The sequence below is a fragment of the Mizuhopecten yessoensis genome, unplaced genomic scaffold, assembly GCF_002113885.1.
Source record: "Mizuhopecten yessoensis strain PY_sf001 unplaced genomic scaffold, ASM211388v2 scaffold716327, whole genome shotgun sequence".
Taxonomy (NCBI): domain Eukaryota; kingdom Metazoa; phylum Mollusca; class Bivalvia; order Pectinida; family Pectinidae; genus Mizuhopecten; species Mizuhopecten yessoensis.
This window is the reverse complement of record NW_018480061.1, coordinates 368301-381614: the sequence shown is the minus strand read 5'-3', so window position 1 is coordinate 381614 and position 13314 is coordinate 368301. Positions and strand designations below refer to the sequence as shown.

The 13314-nt window shown below is 37.5% G+C and overlaps 1 protein-coding gene across 1 annotated transcript; it reads left to right on the top strand.

Moving 5' to 3' along the window:
• Nucleotides 1–1945: 1945 nt before the first annotated feature.
• LOC110443116 lies at nucleotides 1946–3415 on the top strand. Its single transcript, XM_021487118.1, has 2 exons — nucleotides 1946–2912; nucleotides 3105–3415. The coding sequence occupies exons 1-2, from the start codon at nucleotides 1946–1948 to the stop codon at nucleotides 3413–3415; spliced, it is 1278 nt and encodes a 425-aa protein (XP_021342793.1).
• The last annotated feature ends 9899 nt before the right edge of the window (nucleotides 3416–13314 follow it).

The following is a 13314-nucleotide window of genomic DNA, read 5'->3' as shown; positions in this document are numbered from 1 at the left end:
CTGGGATGAAGGATTACCAAGTTAGTTCAAATGAATGACCTTGACCAACTTTCAAAGGTCAAAGGGGTCAAATGTCATAAAATCTTCAAACGACTTCTTCTCAATAACCAAAAGGCCCAGGGTACTGATATTGGGCCTGTAGCATGCTGGGATGAAGGGCTACCAAGTTTGTTTAAATGAATGACATTGACCCACTTTCAAGGTCACTGGGGTCAGATGTCTTAAAATCTTCAAACAACTTCTTCTCAATAACCAAAAGGCCCAGGGTACTGATATTGGGCCTGTAGCATGCTGGGATGAAGGACTATCAAGTTTGTTCAACTGAATGACCTTGACCAACTTTCAAGGTCACAGGGGTCAAATGTCGTAAAATCTTCAAGCGACTTCTTTTCAATAAGCAAAAGGGCCAGGGTACTGAAATTGGGCCTGTAGCATGCTGGGATGAAGGATTACCATGTTAGTTCAAATGAATGACCTTGATCCACTTTCAACCTAATGTCCTTGTTCGACAATCAAGGTCAGAGGCGTCATATGTTTAAATCTTTTAATAGGTTCTTATGAAATCTTAAGATTACAAGTGTTAGATTAATAACAGGTGAGCGATGCAGGCCCATTGGGCCTCTTGTTAAATAATGGACGCAGGCTTGGTCCACATCAGGGTATACGGTTAAAATGGACGCACTACAGTAACGGCCCTAGTAAAAACGGCCCTAGTTAAAACGGCCCCACTTTATATATGAGTACTGCCAGTACTACAAGTGCTTAATACATGTACATAACTTGATATTATGTTAATAAAGTTACATGCACTGTACAGATAAAAACATTATAATTGTGTTTTCATTGATAGTTGACCCTCCTCAGTCTCAAATACCTTTGCAATGGTGTTTTCTACTTCAGTGTTTAATATAATTTGATTTAATTATTTAGAAAAAAAAATAATTAAAAAACTTATTGAATAGCATTTGAACAAAATAGTTACAATATTAACTAATAATAATTTAGATGTGGGAGGAGGGTCGTTGTTGTTTTAACAGAGTACCTTGGAGTACCTCGGAGTGACTCAATTAAAACAACAATTAACGGGATCGGTCAGAGGGTGTATTAATTGGACGAATGTATAACAAAATCTTCACATATCATTTGAATTTTAATATGACTTTCAACCATGAGACCAGCATTGACGAACTGTTTAGAGTGCGACAGTGTTATCCGACCTGCACCGCATGCACTGCAGTGCGATTGCTATAGTAGATGGCAGCATAGAACGTGTGGTATCGGTAAGTGATATGAAATATATATAAATGTCAATCACAGAAATACCCAATTGATACATTACCGTGCCTGTTAAGATAGGATGATTTTATATAAAAGATAAGAAGACATAATCTTACTGTTGTATGGCCTCCAAGAAAGCTGGGTCCACGTCCCGAGGCTGGGTACGTTGGTGCTCAGTGCGTATGTGATCATTTCGGGGGTATGATTGTGGCGCGCTGGGCGTCATCGTAGCAGAAGGCTTTCACAGTAGCTCCAATTTGAGCCAACCTGTTTGCCGTGGGTTGCATCTCGTATTCCTGGGGGAAGAAGATCCTGGTAGCTGAGCAGAGTCGGAATCACTGTCAAACTCTTGATAGGAAGGAGACATGATCCGATATTCTGCAACATACTGCTTTGGCTTCGGACTCTGGGTAGACGAGAGGTGATATGGGCCCTCTATCACCAATCGGCTGGTCACGCCGAGCCCTTGGTTTACATACTCCCAAGAAGGCGGTGGCTCAGGGTCAATCGCGAGAGTATACTCTTTCAAATAGTATGTATATTCTTACGAGTATACTATTCTATGTATCTCCGACACTTGGCGCTGGATATCCGCGTCACACCAGTGTCCCCTTGTTGGGCTCCGTGGCGGGTGGAGGCATAGATCGTGAAACAAACAAATATACACATGGGTAAAGATAAAAACCACCAAAACGACGGACATACCAAAATCAGGAACGATGACCCTAGCTCAAAAACAACACAAAACGCAACACAGAACACCCAATTCCCGCAATTCCTTGTGATGACCTCCACACAGAGTGGTAAAACAACGGCCGCGTTGTCGCCACTTCTGTTGAGGAAGGGCATCCAGGGAATCGCAGGGGATGTGAAATCCGTTAAGCCATTGGGATCGGGCGATCTCCTTATAGAGGTTTATCGCCAACAACAGGCGATGAACCTACTCGGAACAACCAGTTTTGCCGGCATCGGTGTCAGTGTGAAACCACACTCATCACTTAATTGCAGCAAGGGGGTAATCAGGTGCCCAGCCTTGCGCAATGACACCGATGAAGACATACTGGCATATTTCCAGGAGGAGAGCGTCCCGGTCTCTGAGGTGAGGCGGATGGTGATCAGGAGAAACAATGATACAATCAAAACAAACACCTTCATCATCACTTTTTCAACGCCAACACTACCCCAAATACTAACAATCGGATACCAGAGGTACAACGTTTCCGTCTACATCCCAAATCCATTGCGATGCCGAAACTGTCAGAAGTACGGTCATCACGAAAAGCGATGTAGACGAAAATCGATCTGCCAGTATTGTGGCCGTGAGGGTCACACCGAGCAAAATGACTGTGACATCGCCAACCTGCGCTGTGTCAACTGTGAGGGGAAGCACGCTGCCTCTTCTCGCGACTGCCCTACCTGGAGCCAGGAGAGGGAGATATTACGGGTTAAATATACCCGAGGTGTCTCTTTCCCCGAGGCCAGGAGGATAGTCGGGAGTGCAGACATTGCTACACCCTCTTACGCACAAGTGACTCGAGGCAAGGCGCCGGTTGACAGTGTCACGGTCAAGGATGCTTCGGTTCAAGTTTCTGAAGACATACCTGCCTGGGGCTCACAAGTCCCAGACATGGCTGGTCAACAGAACTTGAAAATCCTCACGGGGGACCCATCCCGTTTCACGACTTTTCGAAAACCAACCAAAAACAGCAAACAATCAAAACCAGCATCACCATCAAAACCAGCATCTTCATCAAAACCAGCACCTTCATCAAAACCAGCACCACAATCAAAACCAGCACCACCATCAAAAACACCTTCCTCTTCAGGAGAAAACCCTCCAAAGGTTGGCACATCTAGGGCACATGTGCGTTCGCAGCGATCTCGCTCACTCACATCTGTTCCTCGATCCCAACTGAAACCAGAGACAACATCACCCACCAACAGACCTAGGAAAAAAATTAAAATAGCGAGGGGCAAATCCGAAGGACCGGATCTGAATGTCACCTTTGGCAAAGGATCAGAGGACCCGACAAACCGGTTCAATGTCCTACTAGATTTCGATGATGAGATGGAGACGAATGCCTCCGCGCTTCGTGCTTCAACTCCATCGAAATCCAGCCAAAATAACAAAAGATAAATAACACAATTATCCAATGGAACATCCGCGGATTAAAGGCAAATATAGAAGAATTTCAGAATCTATCAAAAGAATTTAGACCCGCCATTTTTTGTCTTCAAGAAATCATGCTCAAAAACCCAATCACGCTTAGAAATTTCTCACTCTACACTAATATTCCAACTGTAGTTAGCAGAGCAGCAGGTGGCGCAGCGGTAGCTGTCCATAAAAATATTCCTCACAGAATGATCAAGTTAAACACAAATTTACAGGCTGTTGCTGTCTGTGCAACATTACACCGACAAATAACTGTCTGTTCAATTTATCTCCCTCCGAGTATTGTTTTCACTTGTGAGCAACTCAATAATCTCGTCTCCCAGCTCCCAACACCATTCATAATCCTCGGTGATTTTAATGGTCATAATAGCCTGTGGGGCTCTCCCAACACAGACGAGAGAGGAAGACGTATTGAGGAATTTATAGATAAAAACAACTTGTGCCTTTTTAACAACAATACCCCTACTTATTTACACCCTGCTACAGGCTCTCGTACCCACATTGATCTATCATTATGCCATCCATCCATTTTACTTGACTATGACTGGAGGGTAAATGATGATCTTTGTGGGAGTGACCACTTCCCAATTTTTCTTCAGAATATTGGGACTCCTCTTGATGATCCTCTACCTCGATGGAATATGCACAAAGCAGATTGGGCCCAATTCCAACACATGTGCATTGAAAAACTAACCATAGACAATTTTACTAACCTCGACGACCCTATCAAAACTTTTACTGAAACACTCACTTCTATTGCCCAAAAGACAATTCCAAAATCCGCTCCAAAACCTACGAAGTTCCTTTTATCTGAAGAATCTTTTAAAACACGCAGTAATCGGGCAGCTGCTCTAAGACGCTACTTCAATTGCCCAACTGCTTCAAACTACAGTGAATTTAAAATTTGGCGGGCAAAGGCTCGGCGATCAATTAAAATTGACAAAAGAAACAGCTGGAGAGAATATGTATCCAAGATATCATCAAACACGTCCTCAAAAAAAGTATGGGATATGATTCGGAAAATAAGTGGGAAAAAGAAAAAGGCAACATCCTCCCACCTCATTAATAAAAACAAAATTTTCTCGTCTATAACTGAAATTGCTGATGCATTTGCAAAAAACATAGCTAAAAACTCATCCCCTCTAAACCACTCCCAAAAATTCCAGTCTTTGAAAAAAAAGAGAGAAAAGAAACGGCTCAATTTCAAATCATCAAACAAAGAAAGTTATAATGAACAATTTACCCTACCAGAACTTGTTGATTCGCTTAGAAAATCACAGGACACTGCTTCAGGTCCTGATGATATTCCATATCAATTTCTAAAGCACTTACCGGACTCTTCACTAACATGCCTTCTTTACATATTCAACCAAGTTTACGCTTCCGGAAAGATTCCCGATTCGTGGAAGAACTCCACAATTATACCTATCCCAAAACCGGGAAAGGATGCTACTGACCCAAACAACTATCGTCCTATCTCTCTGACTAGTTGTGTATGTAAAACTTTAGAACGAATGATAAACACTAGACTGGTTTGGTTTCTTGAGGCCAACGATATAATATCCCCTCTTCAAAGTGGCTTTAGAAATAGAAGAGGGACAAATGACCATCTCATCAGATTAGAGACGTTCATTCGAGAGGCTTTCGCCAAGAAAGAACACCTTGTCGCTGTGTTCTTCGATCTTGAGAAGGCCTATGATACTACATGGCAGTATGGCATCATGAAAGATCTTCACGACCTTGGCGTACGTGGAAACCTTCCCAATTTTATATCTAATTACCTATCAGATAGACACTTCAAAGTCCGTGTTGGTTCAACTTTTTCTGAAACGTCTAAACAGGAAATGGGAGTCCCACAGGGTGGAATCCTATCAGTCACACTGTTTGGACTTAAAATAAATGATATAGTCAAATGTCTTGGTCAATCAACAGAAGGGTCGTTATTTGTGGATGACTTCTTGATCTGTTACAGATCTAAGAACATGCACACGATAGAACGACAACTTCAACAGAGTTTAAACAAACTACAAAATTGGGCAGACGAAAACGGCTTCAAATTCTCTAAATCCAAAACTGTGTGCATGCATTTCTGTCAAAAACGAAAAGCACACAATGACCCAAATCTAACACTCGATGGCACTAGAATTCCTGTTGTTGAACAGACTAAATTTCTCGGCCTCATTTTTGATTCGAAACTCTCTTTCATACCACATATAAAGTATCTGAAGGATAAGTGTTCCAAGGCGTTAAACATTATACGAGTCCTTTCTCATACTGATTGGGGAGCGGATCGTGAAATGCTTTTGCGCCTATACAGATCACTTATTCGAACAAAACTGGATTATGGTTCTATGGTATACGGGTCAGCGCGCAGTTCGTACCTTCAGATGCTAGATCCAATCCATAACCAAGGGCTACGTCTTGCCCTGGGAGCTTTTCGAACAACACCTGTAAAAAGCCTGTACGTGGAAGCAAATGAACCATCCCTTTATGACAGAAGAATAAAACTTTCATTACAATTTGCAACTCAATTAAAATCAAACCCTAAAAATCCTGCTTTCAACCAAGTATTCAACCCCAAATACCAAAACATATTTACGCAAAACCAAAAACTTCTGCCAACATTTGGTATCCGAATTTTGAATTTCCTGCAAGAACTCAACATAAAATTGACGGACATAGCTGAATTTAACATATCTGATGTTCCTCCGTGGACCATTCAAACCCCCGATTTTAACTTTACATTACATGAGCGAGGGAAATCAAGTGTTATGCCCGAAGAACACAAATCCTCCTTTCGGGAATGCATTTCGAATTACCCTTCTCATACACAACTTTACACCGATGGCTCCAAAGAAGGTGAGAAAGTGGCAGCAGCCTGCTGTACTGCCAATACTTGCACTTCAGTCCGACTACCAGACGGCGCCTCCATCTTTTCTGCTGAAGCATGCGCCATTGGTTTGGCCCTCGACCATATCGATGAACACCGCATTAAAAAGGCAATTATTTGTTCAGACTCTCTATCTGTCCTACAGAGTTTACAGTTACGAGATCCTAAAAACACAATCGTACAAAACCTTGCTCATCGAATATCTCGTATATTAAAAAAGTCTAAAATAACTTTACTATGGATTCCGAGCCATGTCGGAATAAAAGGCAACGAATTTGCTGACAGGGAAGCAAAAAATGCATTGAATCTCGAACAAACAAATATCAAACTACCATACACAGATTTTAAACCTACTATTCGTACAGCCATTCAAAATGAATGGCAGAAACGCTGGTCTCTGGAGACCAACAACAAACTTTTTAAGATACAACCGAAACTTAAAACATCTATTCCCAGTCGGAAAGATCGTAGAGAGGAAGTTGTCCTCGCTCGGCTCCGCACTGGGCACACATATCCTACTCATTCGTACCTTTTAAAACGAGAAGATATACCTTCATGCCACGCATGTGACACTCCATTTACAGTGGAGCATTTTTTAATAGAATGTTCCGATTTTAAACACATTCGTGATAACTACTTCCGAGTCCCGGATATGAAAACACTTTTCAGTTCCGTGGATTCGAAGGCATTATTTAACTATTTGAAAGACATCGGTCTATTTTATAGACTCTGATGTCTTTTAACCCACCTTATCCTTTTTGACGTTATATATATATCGCATATTCCATATCATCTATTCGTTATCTCTTTTATTATTTTAACCCCCTTTTATTATTTTTAATTATCTACACATACAATGCGAATACTTTTAAAATGAACCATTTTATCTGATTTTATCTTCGCTATTCACATGTTTGTTAAAAAAGTAAAGTGAATAAATAAATCACCATGGCCCTAAATGACCACAGCCGTCGATGGGCCGTTAAACATGAACAAACAAACAAACAAACAAACAAATACTGTTGTATAATTGTTGTTGTTTAATTTAGTAATTGTCAAATTAATCATTACGTTATAATTGTCTATTTATTGAAATATACATCAATGTTCATATATATATACGTCCCTTTATAATTGTCTATTTATTGAAATATACATCAATGTTCATATATATGTCCCGTTATAGTTGTCTATTTATTGGAATATACATTTTAAAAATTACATCTTAAAATTCTAAGACTATTCTAGCGCAAAATTACAGGAACCATACACAACAATTTAATCGATTAAAATAACCGTTTGAAAATAATAGTGGTCTTCGATACTTGACTGTATTTTTTTCATACATCATGATTGATAAATTTTGCCAACATCTCAGTCCATAATGAATGTAAAAATATATCGTGTAACTTAATTAGAATTGACTGAGGTTGATGTCGCAAATGGCATGAAATTTCTGAAAATGACATGAAAGAACACTGCTGAACTATGTTGCAGAGACAAAGTGTAGATAGCTTCGAGGTTTTTAAATCAAAAGTTCGTTGACACAGCAACTCAAAAGCTTGAAAAGCAATATCGACATGCCTGCCGGTAGCAAGTTCGGAGTCCCACATTAAATTCAGTGAAAAATCATGAAAACTGTTCAAAATAGGAGTAGGTAACTTTACTAGTATATTTCTAACTTCAATATTATTTAAAGATCTCATACATTTGTCATGAATTTTGGATACACATTGAAATTGAAGTGATTGCATGATTTATATATATATATATAAATATAATTAAAACAAATAGTTCGAATCTTCACATCACAGTGATTCCAGACACTGTTGTTTCATGAAGTCCTTTATACCTCGTCGTCACTGTCCGACGATACAATGAACACTTAATTTTTTGGCTTAAACGCCAGCTCACTTGGTCTTCTTTTCAGTGCTGGTTTCTCCTCCAGTAAGCCGGCCGCTACTACTGCAGCTGCAGACTCGTCGTCTGCGATGCTATTCTGTTTATGTTTAAAATATAAAAAAAAAAAACTTAATCGAGGGCATCGAGCATGAGATATACATGAAGTGGAAATAAATGTATCAGACAACTAATTTGAAATTGTTCCTACTTTTGTTTTTTAAATCGGAGTAAAACAGAGTATACGCATATTAGACTAAGTTTCTATCTCTGAGAGTGAAACTATACATTTTTAATTTGAAGTTGTGGTTCGTCATGTAATAATACGCTGATAGAGTTTTAAAATAGTACATACTATATAAAATTTGATTAATACATACCTGTTTTTCAAAGTCCTGATTTACTTTCCGAATTTGCGGATACGCTGACATAAACTCCTCCAACTCATCCACTCCTAGAGTGAGTGTCTTCTTTTTCACGTAATGCGATAGATATGTATATCCGTTGTAGTTGTTGATGGTGAAGGTTTTCCCTCTTCCAAACGAACCTGTCGCTTTGGTCATTTGGCCATTTTCGGTGACGATTCTTACATCCATACTGCTTATTTATGTTTAGTCGGCGATGTGAGAGCTCTCTTAAAAATATGTCTCTTAAATAGGCTTACCGTGAGGATGGGAAGCTAATCTAATGTTGTGGGAACATTCACACTTAAGGCCATTTACAAATTCAGAATAGAGAATCCATGCAGTGTTGTGACCGTTCTTCATATCTATTTATTAGGAAAGGTTAACCTTATGCAACATTAATGAATCGGCCTCGATCTATCTCTAATACATGCTGATAATTTCGACAATGATGACCGATGTTCAAAAAGAATTCTAACAGATTGTGATAATTGTCTACCGTATCCCTGCTGTTCGGATCCTCCTTTTTTTTCCCGTCATATTCTTGTACGTGGGAAAAATACTCAAAAGTCACTCTCTTCTAATAAACGTTAGTGTCGCTTATGTATATAATAATTATGTTCCAATGAATCCAACTGAGGTTATGTTAATTGCTCATCGGACTCGACCGTGGGAAGTCATCAGATACGTTCGATTAACGATTCTTTTTGATCATCCGCCCACATTGTGTTAGCCCTTATTCTAGCCTTTCGGAATCATTTCCCTTGAATTAACATGTTATATTTTCTCTCTCAATTCTGACACTCATCTCTAGGCTCGTTTTTTTTTCTGTTAATATATTTATCACACCTACAGCAAACTGATTACTATCCGTCATTATGACATATACTTTTACACATTAAATTTAGTATCATAAGGCCATTTACAAATTCAGAATAGATAATCGATGTAGTGTTACGACCGTTCTTCATATCTATTTATTAGGAAAGGTTAACCTTATGCAACATTAACGAATGTGCCTCGATCTATCTCTAATACATGCTGATAATTTCGACAATGATGAGCGATGTTCATAAAGAATTCTAACAGATTGTGATAATTGTCTACCGTATCCCTGCTGTTCGGATCCTCCTTTTTTTTCCCCGTCATATTCTTGTACGTCGGAAAAATACTCAAAAGTCGCTTATGTATACAATAATTATGTTCCAATGAATCCAACTGAGATTATGATAATTGCTCGTCGAACTCGACCGTGGGAAGTCATCAGATATGTTCGATTAACGATGCTTTTTGATCTTTCCGTCCACATTGTGTTAGCCCTTATTCTAGCCATTCGGAATCATTTCCCTTGAATTAACACATTATATTTTCTCTCTCAATTCTGACACTCATCTGTAGGCTCGGGTTTTTTTTCTGTTTATATATTTATCACACTTACAGCAAACTGATTACTATCCGTCATTATGACATATACTTTTACACATTAAATTTAGTATCATAAGGCCATTTACAAATTCAGAATAGATAATCGATGTAGTGTTACGACCGTTCTTCATATCTATTTATTAGGAAAAGTTAACCTTATGCAACATTAACGAATGTGCCTCGATCTATCTCTAATACATGCTGATAATTTCGACAATGATAGCGATGTTCAAAAAGAATTCTAACAGATTGTGATAATTGTCTACCGTATCCCTGCTGTTCGGATCCTTCTTTTTTTTTCCCCGTCATATTCTTGTACGTGGGAAAAATACTCAAAAGTCGCTTATGTATATAATAATTATGTTCCAATGAATCCAACTGAGATTATGATAATTGCTCGTCGAACTCGATCGTGGGAAGTCATCAGATACGTTCGATTAACGATGCTTTTTGATCTTTCCGTCCACATTGTGTTAGCCCTTATTCTAGCCATTCGGAATCATTTCCCTTTAATTAACACATTATATTTTCTCTCTCAATTCTGACACTCATCTGAAGTCTCGTTTTTTTTCTGTTAATATATTGATCACACCTACAGCAAACTGATTACTATCCGTCATTATGATATATACTTTTACACATTAAATTTAGTACCATTGGTAACTTTCACCCGTGAACCATGTCGGATCTACAACTTGTTTGTTCTTGTTGCACCCTAATGATTGTAATATTGACTCTGCTGTTTATGAGGAAAGGACGATTTCAATTCGCACTGTAATGTAATATTGACTCTGCTGTTTATGAGGAAAGGCGATTTCAATTCGAACTGAAATACGATTCGAAAAATATTGTTACAGATATGCCAAGGTAAGTTGTTCTTTGTTGTTTTTTAATATGGAAGAGTTTGGATTTATTTTTAATATGTAAATTATTGACTCAGACGTGTATATGAATATCATAAGCCATAGAACATAAACTAACGATATCATCAACACGAAATTATTTACATATTTGAATTTATAGACTCGCCTCCTCCGAGAGAGTTATCACATGGCTGGAAGAGCATGGATCAATCAAACGTAGACGTTTAGTGAACAACTTCGAGGAATCAACACCAGCTGCTGCAAACAATAACACAGACAACGAAATTGGTTCTAGAGCAGAATCTCATACCGTGGAAAGCAGCAGTTTAAGGTCGCACGGATTTCATCGTCCTTTTTCCGATGCCGGAACTGAAGAATTTGATCCAGAAACTGATGTGGAAGAGATGTAAACAATGGAACTCCTTTCAAAATAATGGAAAAAAACGTTGACAGATTCAAAAACTTTTTATTAAAAATCAATATAGTTGCATTACGATGACATCATCCTTTTTCTAAATAAGTGTAACAATATCTTGTGACTATCAAAATAAAAAAAGTGAAGAACCATTCATACTTTTCAATTGTCATTTATATTCATACTACACCAACTTGATTGTATACTGTCTGTTTGTACATTTTTTGGAATGTTGTCAATGCGTCTTCATCATAAACTAATCTATCAAAACTTACAAAACATTTTATAAAAAAGCTATGTAATAACAACAAAAAATATCTATCGAGTATTGCTGCATCTGCATCATCACATATATATAAAGTTATATTGCACCAACTTGATTGTGTACTATCTGCTTGTACATTTTTTGGAATGTTGTCAATGTGTCTTCATCATAAACTAATCTATCAAAATTTACAAAACATTTTATAAAAAAGCTATGTAATAACAACAAAAAATATCTATCGAGTATTGCTGCATCTGCATCATCACATATGTATAAAGTTATATTGCACCAACTTGATTGTGTACTATTTGTTTGTACATTTTTTGGAATGTTGTCAATATGTCTCCATCATAAACTAATCTATCAAAATTTACAAAACATTTTATAAAATAAAAAGCTAAGTAATAACAACAAAAAATTTCTATCGAGTAATGCTACATCTGCATCATCACATATATATAAAGTTATATTGCACCAACTTGATTCTATTTTCAGATAACTAACTTTTTTTATAAGAAGTATAGTATACAGTTAGACCTTGTTTACTACCATCATTTGTTACCTCACATATATACTGTCAACTTATTTTTAATGTTTCTTTTTCTACCTATCACAAGATTTCCTTTACATTTCCCTCGGTTTATTGTTTATACTCTTTATAATGCCTGAATTTCTCTGAACAAATGATGGCAGTATAACAAGGTTTTGATGTATATGATGGTTTTTCCTTTTCTTTTGCGTCTTCAGTTCTAAATTTTCATATTAATCAATTTCTAATGTTACATTCAATTTGAAAATTCCTAATGTCTTAAACTTGTGTAGGTTAATCTTTCTGGTGGACGTCTGTTTCTCCTTGGTAGTTGTCGTACGGGGGCAGCAATATTGTTTCGTCTTGGCTGTTCATGTCTTTCATTGTCGGCATTTCTTTGTGGTCGTCTTCATTGGTTCAATATAACTAAAATAGGATTACAAATTGTGAAGATGAATTGCATGTCTGTCAAAGATCACTTCTTCCTTCTTTAAACAACACATCTGATGTCTTCTCACACACATTCCAATGACTGCTATACATCCAAATACATTATACAAGCAGTGACAGTTGCTGGAAAAAAATAAAATTAAATAGAACTGTAGGCGAATGAGCTTGAGAGATGCTGGTATATCAACTTGTATCAGTTCTACCGACATTTTTTTTATTGATCTATACATATACACACTTTTAGTTTCATTGTAAATGTAAATTCAAATAAAATTGAACGGTGGATTATATCCATAGAAAGTGTGTCTTCAGTTAACTTGGAGTTATGACGAAAAAAAAATGTATTAAAGCATTTCTCTCTCCCTTTCCTATTTTCTGAGGATGATGGTGAAAAAAAAATGCCCCCGAAAAGAAAACAACACTCCACACCCCATATAATTTTTTGGTTTAAATACTCACACAAGAGGATGATAATTATTTGCCAGCTTTATGCTAGTTTGTCCCATGCAAAAGCAGCTGCAGTCTGAAACAAAATACAGACCATTAGTTAATCAATATATTCAAGTTTGCATAAGATATTTTTATCATTGATAAAGTTGTCAATTTCTGAAAAAAAAAAATAATGACAATTATTGATACAGGAAAAGCTCTGGAGGTTTAGATTAATGGATAATTTCATTTTTATTTTTTTTTGACAATTAAGTGGGAATCATTCTATGCAAA